Below are 20,008 nucleotides of genomic sequence, written 5' to 3' on the forward strand. Positions count from 1 at the left end.
ACAGTTCTCCAGTGGTGTTCTGTGCAGGTGCAAACTGGTCCATGAGTGCGAATCCTACAGCTATTTTGATTAAGGTCTCAAGGTGATGATATAATCAACCTTGTAAACAAAACCTAAATGCCTGCTTTCAATCACTTGCTCAGGAAGATTCTTCTGACAGATTAAGCATGGGCAAAGTATTAAAATTTGCATAAAATCTTACGTAAAAATCTGATTTATTTAAAACTCCAGTTCCATAGATGTAGTTATAGAAATAAACTTAGTGACTATCCATGTACACTTAATTTTTAGTACAGACTCTGACTGAGCATTAGCAGCCCACAGCATCTCTTCTTCTCAAACAACGCTGGAGAGGAGTTGTCCTTCACAGCATCGTAGGCTAAAAGTCATTAGAGCCAAAATGCTGCAGATCAAGTGGCTCAAGTGTTATGCTAGGATTTACTGCGAGTGCTGTTTACTGTCTGCCAAGAGAAAGGTGGGGATCAATCTCCATGTCTTTTCTCTCGTGCATATTAAAAACGTTGGTTCCACATATAATCACATTCCATTAAAAATCCCATTAATTTAACCCATAATACAAGAAACATGAAAAACCTGAAATAAATGGTGGCATATCCCCCTGCCCCCCTCTATGCTTACTTTCAAGTCTGACTCTGAAGAGCTCCCATCTTACAACAGAAGGTAGAAATTATTCAGTTAAAGGGAAGCTTTTTTTTTTTTTAACAGTTGCATAGCCAAAGGTCCCTGGTGAGAAGGTTTTCCTAATCATTTTCCAATAAAGAGCAGAAAAACCTCAAAGGTGGTATTTCCAGAGGAGTATATTATTAGAAAGAATTGATATTTGAGGAGCTTTATTTTATTAAAAATGTGCAAGAACTCCTATGTGTCTAGTTTCACATAAAGCTTAGTGAAAGGTTAGAAAATTAGCTCATATGTGCTGTTTATACAGTTGGATGGACGAAGGAGACTTTATGTTGCACAACTTCTTGTTTCTGACAAGTTCTGGAGTTCCAGTGAGTTATTTATGTGGCCACTTATCCTATAGAGATGGAACTGAGGGTACAAACTGAGTTCACAAATGCTACCAGAAAGCCCTCGGGTGGTAAGATGAAAATGGATCTTGGTCGCTGCTGATCTCAAACCTGGACTTGAATTTGTGGCCTACGGATGAAGGGTTGTATGTCTTACATTTTTCATCTCGAACTTCTGAATTTTTGCAGTTTATGAACAATTCATGAACTTCTATTTATCTTCAGCAATTGCCTTATGAATCAAGGATTTAACTGGAATAAGATAATCCAGGAAATAGTAAATTTCAATTCATTTTTATGAATCTAATATATATTCCGCATATGAGAGCAGAGATGTGAATACATTAGCGATAAAAATACTAGAAAGAAATTACCTATTTCTATAACTGTAGTTTAATTCCTAAAGACGTGTAGTCAGAGATTGTGGCAGGTCGGACTTTTTGCAGCTCTTGGATTTTCTGGGACTCTCTATCCTTAAAAGTGAGTGAATACACCTGTGCAGGTTTTTTCCTCCATTATTCCTTATTTCCAATGGGCTACTTTTCAGCTTGATTCTCTGTCTAAAGCAATATGGATCCACGGCTAAATGTTTTGGAAAATATTTCATTATTTCCAGGGAATTTCTTTCTCTTTCTCTTGGCTAAACAATAGCTTCTCTGTATTTGTTGTTGATAAAACTGTTTTAAATCCTTTCTCTGCTGTCAAACATTGAATCAAGTGTGATGTTAGGCAAGTGGTTGTCAATTACTTTAGTCCACGGTCCAGGATTTGCTATCCTCAGTTCTGGAGTAATGCCCAAACCATACTGTTAGGCTGACGGGCAGGTGATAATTTTGAAGTCCAGTAATTCATGAACTACAAAGGCTAGCTAGAAACTCATGTTCATTGAGAATCAAGTAGTTTTCATGAAAGATTTTTTCAAATTCTGTCTTTGAGCACGAGTATTTCAATCAATACTTCAAGTAAGAATTATAAGTTATATATATGTAATATAGGTATATTTAATAATATATGTAAATACAGGTATCAATCAATTAGCTCTCCAAATGTAGGGTGAAAAGTTAGAGGTTGTGATGCGAACGTTAGCAAATTCTATAGACATTGTAGATGCCAATTTGTTCAGACAGCTCTAGAAAGAGTAAACTGCATGATGTGCAAGTATGGAAAAAGTACTTCCAAACCTGTACAAATGATTCTATATTTAAAAGTTTATTAAGTATGGCATAATCAAAAGATGTTACACTTGAAGAAAACAGAAAAACTGTTAGTCTTTCAATCGCTCCGAGTTCTGTTATGACAATGCAAGAATTAAAGACAACATATCACAACACCAAATATACCCTGAATATCTTCTAAAATTGTTTAACTAGACTCTCCAGTTCAAATACTTTCCCCATGAATTATTACCTAAGCATTGAGAAGAATAGTATGCCTTCTAGTCTGTCAAGGTACCCATATTTATGACAAGAACTACAAAGTCTTTCTGTAGCATCGGCAATATTTACTTAGCTTAAAAAAAGAAGAGCGTACTCCTTGGACCAGCAACAACATAGTACGTACAGGCCAGCACAGAATTCCTCGGTGGCCTGGCTTGGTGTTTATAGCTAAAGAGGCTAGTAGCTCTTTGTCAAAGAAAGTCAGGATCATTGTTCTCATTTTACATGGAAGAAAACCGTTTGAGAGCTGAAGAGAAAGGGGGAAGTGGTTTGGGGCAGTGGCATCCTCAGGGGCCAGATGGAGGTGGAATTGGATTAAAACTTGTGCAGCCTTGCTCCGTTGTAGCAGGTCATGCCTCCTCCCTTGCAAATGTCCCAAACTTAAAGAAAAAAAGGCTTACATCATTGCTTTTAACAATTCTTTTCAACACTTCTGTAGCCCTGCCTAAATATAAATGGAAATGAAAATGGAAAGGGAAGCACAGAACCTGATAATGTTTAATCTGTGAACCAACCCATCCACATAGGATAACAAAAAGACAACATGCAAACCTGTAATTTTCCTACCAGAAAGGTCAGTTAAACCAGCTTGACCTTTTTTCCACACATAAAGCAATAAGCTATCAGCCCTATCTGAACAGTCTTCAATCCCAAAGCGCTCTCAAAATAACTTGGAGATAAAGCACAGAGATAAAAATCAGTAGATGCTGATGAGTTGGGCATGCAGTTGTTTCTTCGAGATGTTTCTTCAAGAGAAATTTTACATATGCTGTAAGTCAAAGTAAGGAGAGAGAAAAATGGTATTTCAGAATAAGAACTCCCTGGAGAAGTGAAACAGATTAACATTTCATCACAAGTTGGAAACTCTAATTTATACATATTTAGATATAAGCACATGAAGATACTGCTATTAGGGCATTAAAAATAGAAGTATTATCTTTCTACTTGAAGATTCTACTAAATAACTATAAATTTCTAATTAAGTAGATGTTAAATCTACATGACAGTATAGTTAATTTTATTCTTTGGGACTGAAATCTGAAACCTAAATGTAATAGCAACTTAAAAGTGTGGGACAAATACCCCAGCATTATTTTCCAAAGTAGAACTAGATGAACAAAAAGGTAACAGCAGCAACAGAGCAACACTAGGTTAATGCTGCCTTCATCAAGACAAAAGCATTAAACTCTTCAGACTCCGGTATTTGATAGACAGCAAATAATCCTTTCTCTACAAAGCACAAGCGAATCACAGGTTCAATCTAGCCCAGACTCCAAAGCTGTCATCGTTGTCCTTACTCAGCTCCACTCAACACATCACCCAGAAAACAAGTGCTCAAGATGCTATCAATTATCAAGAATTAAAAACCACTTAAGAAATCTGAGGTTCAAGTAAAACCCCACCATTAGAATGGTACTTGTACAGAACGGTACAGCTTTTTTCATGTTTTGTGTGTGAGAGTTGACTTGTCCGTCTCCTTAAGTTTGTGTCCTGTGGCAGGATTTCTGTGTTTTGTCATGAATTTCAAAAGAGGAGGTACTGTCTGTCTCCAAATCATCCGAGGCTACGCTTCCTGGTAATATCTGAAGGGTTAACTATCAGTGGATTGTTACCAAAGTGTCTACTAATGTATAATTATTTTGAAGATGATTCATGAAGTGTTTATGGCACTGAAATTTATAATACATCTGCAAGCACCACAAATGGGTTTACTTTACTTTCAGCTCGCATATTTCACTGCAAATGGCTTATGTGTTCACTTACCAGTGGTAATGAAATGAACAGCCCTTAAAATGAAGGAACACATTTGCAGCGGTTGCGGATGTGTTATAGGTGTTCTTTGCTGCAAATACATTATGAATTTTTAAAGCATTAAATATGTATGTACTATTTATATCATTCTTACAAATACATGGAATCTCTAGGTTTTGAAGACTTCAAATAATTTTTTTACCACTTTTCTCTCAATTTTTTTCTTTTGTTACAGCATCTGCAGCATTTACTTAGTCTGCTGTTCAGAACAATCCTTTTGTTCAAGAAATCATCTTTTACCTCCAGTTCATCTCCCACATACCATAGATCTGTTTTCTTTAGATCTATTTTCTATTTTCCATAGATCTATTTTCTTTATTAGCTTTTTTTTTTTTAGAAGCAATGAAACCTTTTTTTTCTTCTACTGCATCACTATCTATTTACCCCATATAATGGCAGTATTGAACAACAAATTACCTCTAAAGACAAGACACCAGGCACTGAACCTAACGATGTTTCATTACACAGATGTGCCCATGTGGTTTCACGTGTTACACCTGGGTTGGTGTTCTCAGGCTGAAATACAGTTTAGGTGGTGGTGGGCAGTTGTTAGCCCAAGCTCTGTTGTACCACTTCCCTGAACCAGCAGGCTGGAAGCTGCTTCACCCTGCGTTTCAAAACTCAGTCATCCGGAGGAAAAAGGAGATCTTGTTTCAAAAGTTATACAGAGGGAAAAGACTTATCTTCTTGCCTCCTGGAGCTGGTTAGATTATCAGAAACAAATCACAGACTTTCTGCTGCCAGTGCTCTTCCCAAATATTTCTCGGTATAGAATTTAGTCCTGCAGCTTTTGTAGTTACTGTATTGGCCTGGATGCCACTCAAGAGCGTTCGTAAGGAAAAGGCTGTACGGTCTGGGTACGTAAAAGGAAGGATGGTAATTTTCTGTTTTGCAAAAATGTGTGGGAGAGGGTCAGTAAAAGTTTTTGAGTACATGTCCACAATGAGTTTGAAGACCTAAACAGGCTGACAGCAGACAAAATAGATGGCCTATGGAAGCTGGAGGAACCTTCATCACTGCAGCTGCCGAAGATGAAGATGGTACATGAAAGAAGAGGCAGGAAGATTAAAATATTTCAGTAAAGCTGGGGAAACTTCTGCTCATTGAAGAATTTCCTTAAATAACTCCTTCTTCAAGTATTGCTTTTTAGTCCAGAAACTTCAAGTGGTTTCTTAGGCTGAGTAAGTTTTACACAGTTATGCTGAGACTTGCCTTTGTGGTGTGCTCCTTGCTGCCAGCTCCCTTTGATCTGCAGGATGTGTCTGCTCCACCTTGCGCTCCACAAGCTCTGAGTTTTGCAGGGTGAGTCTTCTACTCCAAGATATTCCATCTATTCCAGAATTCAGCAGCCAAGAAACCAAGAACAGTTTTTCTTTTGCTAACCTGCTGTTTTCTTGCAAAACCTGTTGTTTTTCATAAGAATCAGGTGCCTCTTGATTAGAATAATTGCACACAACTTTTATTTCCAATATTATCTGAAGGGAAAAAAAAAGAATTTGGAAATAAACTCTGAAGACATTTTACTCGAAAGGGAAGAATGTTTCAAATTTTAAGAAAACCTAAAATAGGCTTTTATTCAGAAAAGAAATTTGTTAAAAGATTTTAAAAATTAATCCCTGACTGGGAATTTGTTCAAAACATTGTGTTTCAACAGAGCCTTTCACTACCTGCCATTTATTTTGTTCTCTTGCTATTGATAATTCCCTTTAGATTGGAAAATTTCTATTTCCAAAGCCAAATTATTTAAGTGCATGACTAGACAATTATATTTAAATCTGCGTATTTTCTTTGTGAACATTTCCTACAGAAATTGCCGTGAATTGTGGCTTCATGCAATTATGACTTTAGGGTGGAATTGCCAACATTATTTTTTATCAGATCCTTTACACGTACTGTATATTACAAAGACAAATAAATAGCAAGATACTCTTCTGAAGGAGTTTACCGTCTAAGAGATATACAGGCAGGTATGTTTGGATACATCATGTTTAGGGAAGAAAATATTTTAACGCGTGGAGCCCTGGAACAGAAAACAGTATTTGGGTGCTGTTCCCAGCTCTGCCACTGACCCATGTAAGAACATCATGCTATCTCTGTTGGCTTTTATTTCTCTGCCCATAATTTATCTCGTGTATCTTCTAATCAACAATTATTTCTTTCTATAGCCACGTACCAAACCAAAACTTTAACCTCAGCTGGCAGCCTATATATAATAATGATGGCAAACTTTTGAGTCTGGAGTTCTTTTTCAGAAAGATATGACTTGCAGTTCAAAGTTCTTTCATGTGAGGGGAACAAAGAGAAAACAGGTATGAAAAAGCACCCAAGAGAACCTTTTGGGCAGTACTTACACAAAAGGAGAATGTGTAGGTATTGAGAGTCCAAAAGAGCAGCTCTGACCTAGTCGTTTAACATACACCTGTTCCTGTAATCAAGGCCAGATGAAACTAGCAAACACCTTGACATGATTTAGTTTTAATCCTGTGAGTAGTTCTTACTACTGCAGTGAGTATTCGCTTCTCAACAGGAATGCTCAGATGCTTGAAGGTAACTTACTATTAATTCCAGTCTGTGAGACTTCTGTGTTCTTTAATGAAGGATTTTAGTATAGCTCACATATTTGCATGAGCTTCACCTGTTTATTATTTTAGCACCTTAAAATAGTTTCAAATTCTTTGTTTTCAATTCTGCCAGCTGGCTAGAGAAATAGCGCCAGTGATCTACAACAGATAGGTGAGTGGATATTGAAAGACTACAGGTCAGATTGTGAAAGAAATTGAGAAACCTAAAAATCTTTGCAAGTCTGATCCTTGGTGCCACCCTGAAAATCACATATATGGAGAAGAGAAAGGAATTACAGGCTGCTTCATCCGGGAAGGCACTAGATGGCCCTTTCTTTCTTGCTCTCCTTCATCAACCTAGGGCTGCGTGGTCCTGTGCGAGTGTCTTTGAGCATATGGGCAACAGACTGTAATATTACTCTGAGTCAGTCAGTAGTAAACTCTATGGGAGCTGGGATTTACTCTAAGAACTTAATGGCAAAAATTCCAAATTTCACCAGGAAGAAAGCTTGGCTCGTATTGCATGAGCATATAGCATCAAAGCAGAGAATTATTTTACATGGAAGTTTGTCTTCGAGATTTTTTATCAGTGCAGTCTTAACAAAAGTGCTGATGAGGTATTTGGCTATATGACACACCTACCAAACAAAGTAGGCAGTAATATTTAATTAGAATGTTGAAAATTATTTTCTTATGAGGGAGCCTAAATATACAAATTAAGAAAGACCTGAAGAAATTTTGCCAGTACTGTGTTTAATTTATACTCACTAAGCTTCTACTAGTATCACTTTCTCATAGACAGATGAGTAAACATGGGTTTAGATAGCTTTTACTGCAAAGAATAACCAAAGTTACCCACTGTAAAATAATTTTGTAGTCGTTTAAAGAACTTCAGCATAATGTTTTGACCTCCAGTTTACCTTTGTTGTACACATAAACCTCCCATACCCTTTTTAGTTTTGATTTTAGAATTGGAAGGCTGAAATAAGAAATACTGGAAACCCACAGGCTGGATTTAAAGATCCATCCTGAGGGTCTTTAAATGAAATTAATAGGGCTCAGCCTACCTGGGTTGCAGAGCAGGACATACATTTTGAGAGAATCTGTTGTAATAACTTGATAATTTAAATTTCGATCCTGAAAATGAATGTCTGACTGACTTTATACATCTCAGTCATCTGGCAGATTTAAACATGGTGGAGCTAAAGGTATCCAGCCACTAGTTGAACACTGCTTCGTGTTTGATGAGGAATAATAACTTCGGAACTTCTTGTTTGAAACAACCCAGCCCCGTAAACTGGCGTGGCTTGGTAAAGATGCATTCAGTTCCACTGAATTACATATTTAGGGGATCCAGGATCGCACCTTGGGCCTTAAAACAGCAGAAGAAATAGGCCAAGCCCCAAAGCCATAAGTAGAGGTATCAGGGTATAGATATGTGCTTTTGAGGTACTTCTGTATGGAATATATATGTGTGAACTACATTTGAACTTCAGAATATCGTGGCTGTATTTATTATTTGCACAGATGACAATTTATAGGGTGATTATTCATGTAAAGTTTTTGTAAGGAATCCTACAGTTCTGATTTAAAGCTTGCTTCCTTGTTATCACACGTATTATTACTGGTTTTTGTTTTCTATCTATATGCTTAAGAACAACTCTCTATTCCTAAACCACGGGGGGTAGCAGATCTGGCTTATCCTCAGAGTACGCGTACGTGATTGATATAAGTTTAGAAGTTGAATTAAATCTCAGTGGCGTTAATTTGTTGTACCTGAAGGTTGAGCCGCACAAAAACGTTTGATCGTTATAGAACTGATACCTATTGTATTGGAAAGGACAAAGGCAGTGTTCTGACATGTCTTGATGGTTTTTTCCCCAAACTTTTTCATAAATAGCTGCTGTCAGCCTGATTTAACAGTAATTCCTGCGTTTGGGGATGTTGAGATGCTCTTCTCATTAGCTGAGCATTAGAATTCTTGTAAGATTCGGTTTCCTACGGGCAGGAGGAAGGGGAGGCAGCAGGCAGAGATGTCCGAGTATCGCCAAGGGCATCGTTTTAATCAGCAGTTTCCCAAATGGCACTTGGTGCGTGTGTTAGTTTGCCTCCCGCACCCAGAAGTGCCAGCCCCTGCCCAGTCCTGCCGGGGAAGCACGCAGCTCTCCGGGACAACCCCCGGGGGCCACCGCTCCGCCGAAGACGAAAAGTTGTCACCGCGCCGCCGGTGAACCGGGGAGGTTCCTCCTCGGCGGAGCGCCCGACCGCGGGCGCTCCCCGCCGCCCCCCCGGTGCCTTCGCTGCGCGGCGGCAGGTGATGCGGGGCGGGGGGGGGGGGGGGGGGGGGCCGCGCCTCCGGGGCCCCGCGGGGTGCCCGGGCGCCGCCGCGCGGCCGCCAATCCCGGGCGCGGGCGTGCCTTCCGCCTGCCGGGGAGACCCGCTCCCCCGCCCCGCGCCAGCGGGGGCTCCGCGCCGCCGCCGCCCCGCTGCATTTCGCCGCCCGCCTCCGCCGCCGCTCCCGTGCGGCTGGGTGCTGCCGCCGCCGCCGCCTCCCTCGGCTCAACGGTGTCGTGTCCCCCGCCCCGCCGCTCTCCCACCCCAGCCCGCCCCACCGGGCTTGAAGGTCACCTCCGCCCGCTCCGGAGCCACTTTCCGCGCCGGCTGGAGAGCGGCAGCGCCTCCGCCCCCGGGAAGGTCCCTGTCCGGCCGGTGCGGGGCTCCCGCCGGCCTCGGCGGAGCGGAGCGGGAAGCCGCCCGCTCGCCCCCTCCATCCTCCGCCGCGGCGGGGACGGCCCCCGGGGTCTCGCCGCTGCTCGCGGGCGGCCGGGGCGCCCCGCTGCCGGTTCGCGGCGAGCCCGGGGAGGGGGGGGGGGGTGGGTAAAGCCGGGCGGCGGCGGGGGGCGCGGCATGCGGCGGTGAGGGCGGCGGCGCTGCCCGCGGGGAAGGGGCTGCGGCGGCGGCGGGGAGCCGCGTCCCGCTGCGACTTGCCTGGCGGGGCCGCCCGCTCCGGACGGGAGAGGCGCCGCGACCCTTCGCCTCCGCTCGCCTCTTTATGGTGAGTTTCGGCCGGGGCCTCCCGGCGGGTGTTGGGGGGCAGCGGGGCCGCTGGGCGCGGGGCATCCCGGCAGGTGCGCGGTGGCGGCGGCCGCGGCCGGCTCCTCTCCGCCCTGCCCGGTCCCCCCTCTGCCCGGGAAGGAGGCGCTCCCGCTATCGCCGGTCGCCACGGCCGGAAAGTTTCCGGGGCGGCCCGGGCGGAGGGTCGCGCGTCCGCGGAGCGTCCGCGGATGGGGCGGAGGGGTGGTGGGGGGTGGCTGTCGGGGGCCAGGGGCTGCGGTGAGAGCCGGGGGTGGCGCGGCGCTGGCCAAAGGGGCCGGAGCGCCCATCACCGTGCGGCGGTGCCGGGCAGGGGCGCGCTGCTGTGCCCCAGGTGCGCGCCGCGGGGAGCCGAGCGGCACCGCACCGGCTTAGCGTTCCTCCGCAAAACACCCTGGAAGGTGCTACAGGGAGAACGCTGGCACGGGAGGTGCCTCACACAACATAAGAAGGAACAAGAAAAATGGCCAGTCGGGTTTCAGATGAGTTACTGGTTAAAAGAGTGCAGATATTTAGCTGCTGGGAAACTACTTGCCTGTAAGTCATCAATATTTACTTATTTTATAGGCGGTTAATCATATCATATTCTCTTGTACGCTTCCGTCAGGAAGAAAAGTATCATCAGTGTTGCCTATGTATGTGTCCGCTACAGGTGAAGCAACGCTGTGTAGTATCTACGTTTGAAACGTATCGGCAGTTCCAGGTGGAACTGCCACTCTTCAGCAGAGGCATGGTTTTGCAGTGTGGCAGTGGCACGCGTTCTACGTTTCCGAAATTTGTAATGTGGCTGTTGGAGATTGTGCTGCCAACTGAACGTGGTTCACACAGATGGTGAAATGAATGTGGTCTGAAGTTTGACTCCGGAGTGATTCACATCAGCGAAGTGTGAAAGATCTTGTCCAAATCTGCAGCTTTTGTTTATCTACTCCCTGAATTGCAAATGTGGCATAGTATGTTAGATTCTGAAGTAGTTTAGTGATGACTGTTTTTTCACTTTAAATAAAATTCAGCTTATTCAAGACTAATTGGGTCATAAAATACAACAGACGCTGAAGATAGTGTCCCAAGAACATCAAGTCCCTTGTCTCACTTATCACTCTAGACTTGATGATACGTAAGAGAGGAAAGATACTGTATGTTTCATTTGTCATTTAGAAGTGTGAAAACAGTTGTATGTATGGGCTATAAAAGCAGAAGCAAGATTTTGTTACTCAGTGGTAGAGATTGATGATTGTGAATGTATTACAATCTAAAATGGAGTTAGTCCTCATAATCAAATAATTATTTTTAGAGACCAAATAGTCTCAGATGCTTGATAAAATATATATTGGTAAGAGTGGTGTGTGTATGTATGAATTTCCAATGCGTATCCGAATAGATCATTTAGTCTTTAGGAAAGTATTTGGTATCACATGCTCCAGTTACCAGGATTATAGTAGCGATTTAAAATAGCTCAAACTATGGCATTTTAAATTTATTGTTATTTTCTTTTACTTGTATGATTCTGAGTTACCGAGGCTTTTGGGAACCTATTTTTATGTAGCATTTCTGTTTCTAGTCCAGATCTACTCTCTATCTTATGTAGGTTTTAAAGGCTTGGCTACCCAAGTTTCATTTACAATTTATTCTTCTGGTAAATACATTAGACAAAGGATTTGGCATTTTCTGCAATGAAGTCTGTGTTTATAGTGTCAAGACTATATTTCTTTTTTCTATTAGTACAACTGAGTATCAGTAATATAGCTGACAAACGTAATGAATAAAATTCACAGTACGTTGATGATTTTTATAGTTCTTGTAATTGAAGTACTCCCTGTCCTTGACGTGATGAGGATGCTTTTCTGGTTTTCATGAAAGGGTATCCTTAAATGACAGAAATACTGGCAGGAGTCAAGTGTCGAGGAAGAGAGTGGGGTTGTTAACTCTTGGATGCATAATGTGATACGTTTCCAGTATAGACTATGAGTGCACATGAAGGATTACAAGGTCCAATTCCCGGCGTTGTGAATTAGTATAGTGATGCCTACGCACTCTACGCATATGTAATCCCTTACTAACACGCACTGCTGACTTGCTGCAAAGGAGCCAGGATGTTATGTCCTTAGGCCGTGGCTGCCAATACTGGTGGGTTTTGAAGTTTCTCCTTACCTGCCAAGCTGCGGTCCTACACACAGCCCCTTTGAAGTTAAACATGGAATAGCAAGGCCAAAGGGGACGCAGCCACTCATGTAGTCAGTCTTTCTGCCCAGGGCAGGATCAGCTCCTACCTGTGTCATCTCTGATGGATGTTTGTGTAGTTTTTCTATTCCCCTTCTCCTCTTACTTTTCTTCCTGCTTTTGCTATTTTTTCCTTCATCTTTTTTTTTTTTTTTTTTTTTTTCTTCTTAGTATATGCTCTTACTTAATTCTTTTCTAAAGAATCTTATCTCATTCTATCCAAACTGTCTCTCCCTCTGGTATACCCAGTCAGTCTCTCTTCCAGTATTTTTTATTGCTTTCTGGGGGACCTACTGCTTCTCTGCCAGCCTGGCATATATGCTGGCTTTACCAGGTTTTTGTCTAGTTTCTAGGAGGGATTAAATGGAAATAGTATCCTTGGTCTCACTTTGTGCACAGAGGTAAGCTTTGTTTAAGACCAGAAGAGCTGTTCAGTATTCACTTGCACGGGGGGAAGCTGAGCTAGCTGGAAATACAGGACAGAAGAGGCCAATGGCTGAGTTAAATAATTCACTATTGCTAATTTATCATGCTATAGCTTTGAAATGGCATTATCTGATTTTTAAATCTAATCGTAAACATTATGTACTGTAAAGACAGAATTCCTAGTGCTGGCCACAAGAAGAAATACTATTTACAGTCACGGAAGGCATGGCTATGTTAAGCATACAGTTGTCTGAAAGCTGTATTTGTCTGAAATTCTGTAATTAAGATTAAGATTGATATATAAAAATACAGCTTGAGAGAAATATAGTAGCTGAAAAATCTTTTCCTTTTAACAGTGTTCATTTTGTGCATCTGTTAGAATTCTCTCTACTGATTTCTTGGATCTTGCCTCCTTCCCACTTCATGTGGGAGACTGGGGAAGCTGTGGTGTTATGCACCTTTGTAGAAGTAGTGCGTGAATAATACTGAAGAGTTATGAAATAAGTGGATGGACGGAGCTTAAAACAGTAGCAAGCAGAATATTAGGTGGCCCGACTGTTTATGGTCTTGATTGTGAAATCATTTAAATCAACAGCAGAACTTCTGTTGACTTGATTGTGCAGAATTTGAGCTGTAATATTTCCTGGGAGAAGAAAGTTCCTATCTCTGAGGATCGTTTCCCAAGTCATTAATGAGAAGTCTTTTTTTTTTATTGTTGTTCTCTGTTTTTAATTCTTTGCTTAGTTGCACATTTTTATGAGCAGTTTAATTCTTTTAATTAAATCATTTAATTTTTCAGTGCCTATAATTATTTTACAGTGCAGATCCTCCTTCTCGAAAGTCTAATGTTGTGTATTCTTGAATGTATTATTAGTAGATACTGGGTTTTATCACCTTTTTGAATGTATGCTTTTCCGATTAAACAGGAAAGTGTAATAAATACTGATAGAGAACTTAATAAACACTTTCCCTTCCTAACAGTACTATTTTGCCAAAATTTAATATGTCAGAAATTACAGCTTACTGCAAATAAGATCATTTTATCTGTGTACTTTAAGTTGATGCACTGAAAAATGAATGTAAACTGAAAGGAAATCTTACCTGACGTGGGAAAACACTTTTGGGATGCTGGGATTTCCAGTGGTACATAACAGCAGTGCTGACGCACATGTGACGTGCTGAAGAGCACAAAGAAGCGGTCATGTTTGATTCGCAGTGTGGATTGCACTTAGATATCAAGCAACGTCAAACGCCAAAAATATGCTTGTCATACTTTGAAATACTAATTTTTGCCAAGTAGGTGTAGTTTAATGTCTCTACTCTTCTGGTCCAGATTTGGTACTTTGCAGAGAACCTATCCAGAAGTAGACAGGTTCTTCCTCTTCTTCCAGAAGTAAGAATGTTTATTTGTAAGTGGAGTTTTTAATGAATATTCAGAAATTCAGGATAGTTTCTGAGGTGTGTCATGAGGTAAATAGTATTTGGCTCTTTCCAAGGGGAAAGAAACTGTTAGGTATTTCACGAGTATGTATCTTCCAGAAATTTAGAAGTTGTTTGAAGTGTCTCTAACATAAGGCATGTACACGGATCTAAAGCTCTATGACACTTTTCTCAAAGCCAGTTAAAAAAACCCAGAACATTTTGCAACTTTGGATGCAGTTCCAAACCCCCCCGTTTCCAAACAGCAGGATGTTACTGCAGCTAATCCCCTGAAAGGGTCAAGGTAAACAGACAACTCTAGACTGACAGGTGCCTTGGTACCTACCTGTGCAATGCAGTGCCCTAAAATTAAGATAACTGCCTGGAGTGGGCAACGCTGTGCCACAAACCGGGAGTGTCTGTCAGCGGGAGACTGGCTGCAGTCCGTCAGGGAGATTTTGTAAAAATGACCCAGCAAACTCATAGCCATTAAAATAATTGCCTCTCTGCTTCAGATAGAAAGGCGTGAGGGAATATTGTTACAGCAGGTTGAGCTGAAAGTCTTGGATTGTGGTAAAGGGCAAACATGCAAAACTCAATCACTTTTAAGATAAATGGCATAATGATGACTGCAGGGCCAGATGCAGCTGTTTGTGACCAGCATTACAAACACTGCAAAAATACAGATCATCTCAGCTTGCAACACACTTGGTTTCAACCCTCTGGTGTTCAACCTCTGACCACGAAAGTTTAGGGCACAAAAAAAAGAGATTGTGATTCCAAAAAAATAAAAGGTTTTACATTGAAACAGTCTAGAATGTGTTTCAAGCAATTGCTATTTTTTTAAGCTACTCATCATTAAACAAACGGTAGCAAGAGCCAGAGTTAATGAATCTCAGCTTTCTGCTGTGTTTTGTAGTTCGTTGATCTTGAGCCTGTCACGGTGCTAATTGTGATTTAAACCTTTCCTTTACTTTTGGGCATTTGTTAATCGCTTTTCCATTGGATTTTTTTTAGAATCTAAGAAAGTATCAATACGTGTTGACACACTGTTCTTGGTGAGGACGCTCATAGGATCTTTCTCATCCGATTGCTGGTTCCAAAGGTTTGCTAGGGATTTTATTCCCTGTGAGTTTCAGCTCTGTATTAGATGTGAGCAAATATTGTATTGTCAGAACAATAAGAAGCCAGCCTGAAACGACATATTTTTTCCCTGACAAATTCAGAAAATGCACACTCGATGTATAAAACTTCAACTCTAAACGCATGCTATTTTGAAGGTGTGAGCGTGTCAAAATGTGGGTAGGCGATTCAGGAGAAGGTTTAAATGAGGAAGTGCTACTATTTCAGATCAAAGTATTCTAATAGTTAAAGCAGTTGTAGAGAAGGTGGAAGAACACCTGTATACAGAAAATCCAGTTGTATTGGACAGTTGTACTTGAGTTAAAAATAACGGCACAAAAGTTTTGCTGTGTTGAAATCAACAGCATCATCACATGAGATAAAACAGTAGTAAATTTATATGTACTGCCCTGGGGGGAAAGCCCAATGCAGTTGGTTTCTTTGAACCTAGGTTGCTCTGTAGTCTGTCTTTTGGGTGTTTTATGGGGTTTTTTATCTTTCAAATATCTATAGTTTATACCTGAGAAAACACATACAGAAAAAAGTTACATATGTAACACTATTGTCTTAGAAAAACTAACAATCTGTGGTGGAGTTTCTTATTTTGGTAACAGAATGAGTGTTAAGCCTTTGAGAACCTCACACAGATCCGGAGCCCTGGATTTAAAAATAAAATGGCATGTAATTGCCTTCTTGTCTTGGAAAAAAATATCTTTTATATGTCTATCTATTGTATAAAGACAGTCGTCTTTCACAAAAGTAGTTTGGCTCATGAATAGGCATTACTTTTCCTCTGGGTAACCAGTGCCTGACTTTCTGCTTTTATCTTCTAAATTTGTTGTTTTGTTAAATAGGTTTTAGATGCCTGATTTTTTTCACCATATGTTGTAGAGGATTGACATTTTATAGTTTGGGGGGGGGGCGGGGGGGGGGGGAAATAGGCAATGTTGAATAGCACTGATCCAGGAAAAAGGCGTAATAGTCTTTGTCAGAGCCAATATTGGTATCTTTGTCTGCCCTGACAAAAAAAATCCACTTTTCTCACAAGTATAGGTTTTCCATATAGTAGTGGCCCAAACGTGTAGATTTCTTTCTTGGCAGCTAATTAAAAATATGGCATAATAATCACTGTAGGTAGCAAAATAAATACTTAAGATAAAACTCTTAGCAATTTTTCCTAAACTAAGGATTATGCAATGTTATGCAGATATTTTGTAGAGCAAATGAATTTGATAGTAGATGAAGATCCTGTACACAGGCCCTATATGAAAATATAGAATACAGTTTTAAGCACTGGTTTCAGAATAATCTTCCGTCTTCAATTTTATGTAATTCTGTAACACTTTGCCTTGGGGTGCAGCATAGTGTATGCAATCCTTGACCACCGATCTTACAGTCTTGCTTCTTTGGTGGGAAAAGATACCAAAGCATCAGTTTCAAGTCATGCTGCTGGGTCGTTGTCTCTGATCAGTGTCACAGGAAATCATTTGGTGGAATATTCTGTTACAGTGAAACTCTACAGTGAAGCTCTAGGATTTAAAAAACCCAATAATCTCACTCCACTACAGACAGTCCACTGTGTATGTGAGTAGTTACTTAAATGTCCTTTCCTCCAACATCGAAGATGAGCTACCTAAAATGTCATCTACCACATGGTGATATCCATTTTAAGTCTGCAACAATATAAATGCTAAGGAAGTCCCAGAGTGCAGTTTGAATTCAGCCACATAGAGTGACCCAGCAGGAAGATTAATGGATCTAGATATCCTCCTGATCTTTCCGTGATATGAGACCCCCTTTTCCCACTCCTTAATTTAGGACACTCTCCAAATGGCTCCTTCACTTCATGATGACCTCTTCTCTGTTGCCATTGTGATAATATGTTAGTCTGCAGCTGCCTCCACAGGAGACCGATTGGGTTTGCCCTGGTCATTACAAGTACTGAACTCTTGCCAAATACCAAAATTGTCCATATTGCATGTTTTGCACACTTGCTTCGTTGTGAATGTCCTCCATTTAAAACCAGATTATTTCATTATTATTGTTTTCCAATCCCTGATACCTACCCACGAGTTTTTACGTTTTTGTTTTGTTGCTTCTATTTTACAATATTGCTTTCATTTTGATTTAGTACTGAATCTCTGATTATTAAGGATCTTATACCACGTGGGAACCATCGACCATCAAGCCCAGTTGTCAGATGGGGCAGGTTAGGGGCTCATCTCGGAGCCTGACGCAGAGAGCGCTCTGCGGTACAATACACAAATAGACCCTTTTGCTTTGTATAAGTGTTATTCTAAAATCGTTATGTTCTTTGATACCGAAGCCACTGTAAAATGCCTTCAGATCGGTCAGCTTTGGCGCCGATCTGATCTTTCATCCTCACTCTGGGAACTGTTGTATCTGATAAACCACCCGATCAACCAGAACTTGTTGGGACGTACTGGTTCAAATGGACAGAATGATGCAGTCGAGTAGTTTGGCCCCTTTAATCACTTTGAGCATGGTTTTGATTTCAGCAATTGCCGTTTCACTGCAGCAAACCATGTAAGCACCTTTTGGGGATAACACTTCTTCCTTGTTTGCCTTTTAGTGTGGTTAGCCTGAGGTTTTCCTCTTTCCATTGCTTCTGTCCTCATGGTTGTATTCTTGCCTTTGAGTCAACTCAAACGTCTGTTTCATTGCAGCCAGAGAACCACCTTTCCGAAGACTTGCACGTTGGTTAGAACCTGAGTGGATTTTACAAAGGACTTGAGCGTTGTTTGGAATCTTGTTATGTACAAACTTGTCTATGTAGGAACCTGAATATTTTATATTTGAAGGTGCTTTTTTGATCCAATGTATCCAAATGTGTACCACCGTGAACTTCTGGTACTGCGATATAAAGAGTTCTGCAGGATGTAGGGGTCTCTTGGGGGCAGCTGAGAAGAATGGTGAGGTTGTGGTACCATCTCTGAGCGCTAAGTAAACCCCCTGTCTTTAATGAAAAGTAGTAATTTAAAACAATTTTAAAACACAAAGTGATCAAATTTAGAAAGATAGAATTTCCTTTTAAATTATATACAAAGCCATGTAACAAATAATAGATGATACAGAACAAGATAATAAAAGCATACAATAAAATAAAAACAAATAGTTAAATAATTAGACATGTGCGAGTCACAAAAATCTCTTGTTATAATAAGAGTTGTCCATCTTTTTTGTTACAGGAGCCCATAGTATTGTTCCAGTTTCTTTAAAAATCAGATCATCTTTGCTTTTGCACTTTGAAGTGTCACATTCTTATGCTAAGAGCTCTCTTATTAAGTTCAGTTGTGCCACTGCTGTGGGTGCACGTCACTTTTGCTTACTACAGTCAAAAGAAGTGAAGGCTTTCCTGGTCAGTTTAAGGGTTTTGCCCTTCAGAAAACCCGCACTAGTGTTGCACTATCCATATTTTATGGTCTCCATTTGTATCGTGTAGAATTATTTCCACTTTGAAAAGAAAAAAATTGCAAAGAAAAAATTTTGCAGATGTCTCACGGTCGCCATTGTAGTACGTGTGTTTCCTACGTGTGGCACTTTGGCAGTCCTGATTTTCCTATTTGTTCTTCTCTGCTGGTTCTGGAACTACCGAGGTAAAAGTAGCAGTTAACAATTTTATTTTTGCTAGTATTGCAGCCGTCTAGTTCTTCTAAAACTACTGTTTAGCAAAGAGGTAGGAAAGGAAGGTTTGCATGAGGCATTGTAATAACACTGAGGTGCGAAAGAGCTATTGTTCTGAGAACACAAGGATTCAGAACGCTTTGAACGTGATTTGCTCGCTAATTTTTTCATAGTTTATTTTTCTCAGTTTGCCGATGACAGAAATTGCAGGGGGAGGCCTGTACCAGCAAATGACTGCATTATGCACTGTATCCAATTGCCTGACTTAGAGAAACTCGTGGGGTTTTTTAGACTTTATCTGTACTTCTACAGTGGGAAATAAAAGATGAAGGATCACCGAACCAGCCGTTTGATACACATGACAAAATCCTTCTTTTAGAAGGTACATCAATGCATCGCTGATGAGTATAACTGGCACGTGTTAGTAACATCATCTGTTACTGTAGTCGCGCGCACACCCACACAAATACATGCACAAACACACATGCACACGAAGACAGAGTACCAACGTGATATGTTTGGTACCAAATCTTTTGTGTCTCCTCCTCTAAATGTCTAATATCTCTGGCCTGTGTTCCTGATTCCAGAAGCTGAAGATTTCCGTACGCTGCCTGGCGTAGAGCAGGCAGCAGTGGTAGGAAGTCTGCATGCTTCTATTTCAGGCTTATTCTAGATAATTTGGCTTTTGGAGGAAGGTTACAGAGTACTCTGTCTCCTTGGTCTACAATTAGCAGTAGTAACAGTAATGCAGGTAAAAATCAAGTTTCTCAACAGTTAATGGTCATGCAGGTACCAGCACCTTCATTCCAACCAGCACTGTTATCTGGGCTGGAATAGCAAATTTCTTTTGCAGTGGTGACTACAGAGTTAAAATTCTGATGATCTTGTCAGGGTCTGCGTCCTGAACTGCTGTGCAGTTGATTTCTGACAGTAGTTGTATTCCTGACATTTTGGTGTGGAGAGGTTTTGTTGTGGGGATTTTTTATTGCCGTGTTGGGGTTTTTTGTGTTGTTGAATAAAATAATAATAGGGCATAAATAATTCTTAATATCAGTGTTGCTTTATAAACATGTCTTAAAACAGATACAATTTTTAATATATCTAATAGTCAATATAATGCTTCTTTATGTTAAAGCTTTGCAAGCAGGCAAGAAAACTTCCTAGTTTTCCTTTAGAAGTAACGTAGACCTTTTTCCTGTTTTCATATTTGCACTGTTACATAGTAGTAGACTAAAATGTGAGGTAA

The 20,008-nt window shown here is 40.9% G+C and overlaps 1 protein-coding gene across 5 annotated transcripts in view; it reads left to right on the forward strand.

Moving 5' to 3' along the window:
• Positions 1 to 9,133: 9,133 nt before the first annotated feature.
• Positions 9,134 to 20,008, forward strand: part of RBFOX1 (RNA binding fox-1 homolog 1) — a 906,682-nt gene continuing 895,807 nt past the window's right edge. The window contains exon 1 of one of the 5 annotated variants that reach the window (XM_075767625.1): positions 9,134 to 9,154. Coding sequence is in view for 2 of the 5 variants with exons in the window: in XM_075767578.1 (XP_075623693.1) it covers positions 9,893 to 9,895 (3 nt within the window). In the remaining 3 variants the exon portion in view is untranslated. Of the gene's footprint in view, positions 9,155 to 9,226; positions 9,896 to 10,348; positions 10,471 to 20,008 lie in introns of those variants that run through there. The other 4 variants (XM_075767578.1, XM_075767602.1, XM_075767613.1 and 1 more) reach the window with 4 other exon arrangements.

The sequence above is a fragment of the Balearica regulorum genome, chromosome 15, assembly GCF_011004875.1.
Source record: "Balearica regulorum gibbericeps isolate bBalReg1 chromosome 15, bBalReg1.pri, whole genome shotgun sequence".
Taxonomy (NCBI): Eukaryota; Metazoa; Chordata; class Aves; order Gruiformes; family Gruidae; genus Balearica; species Balearica regulorum.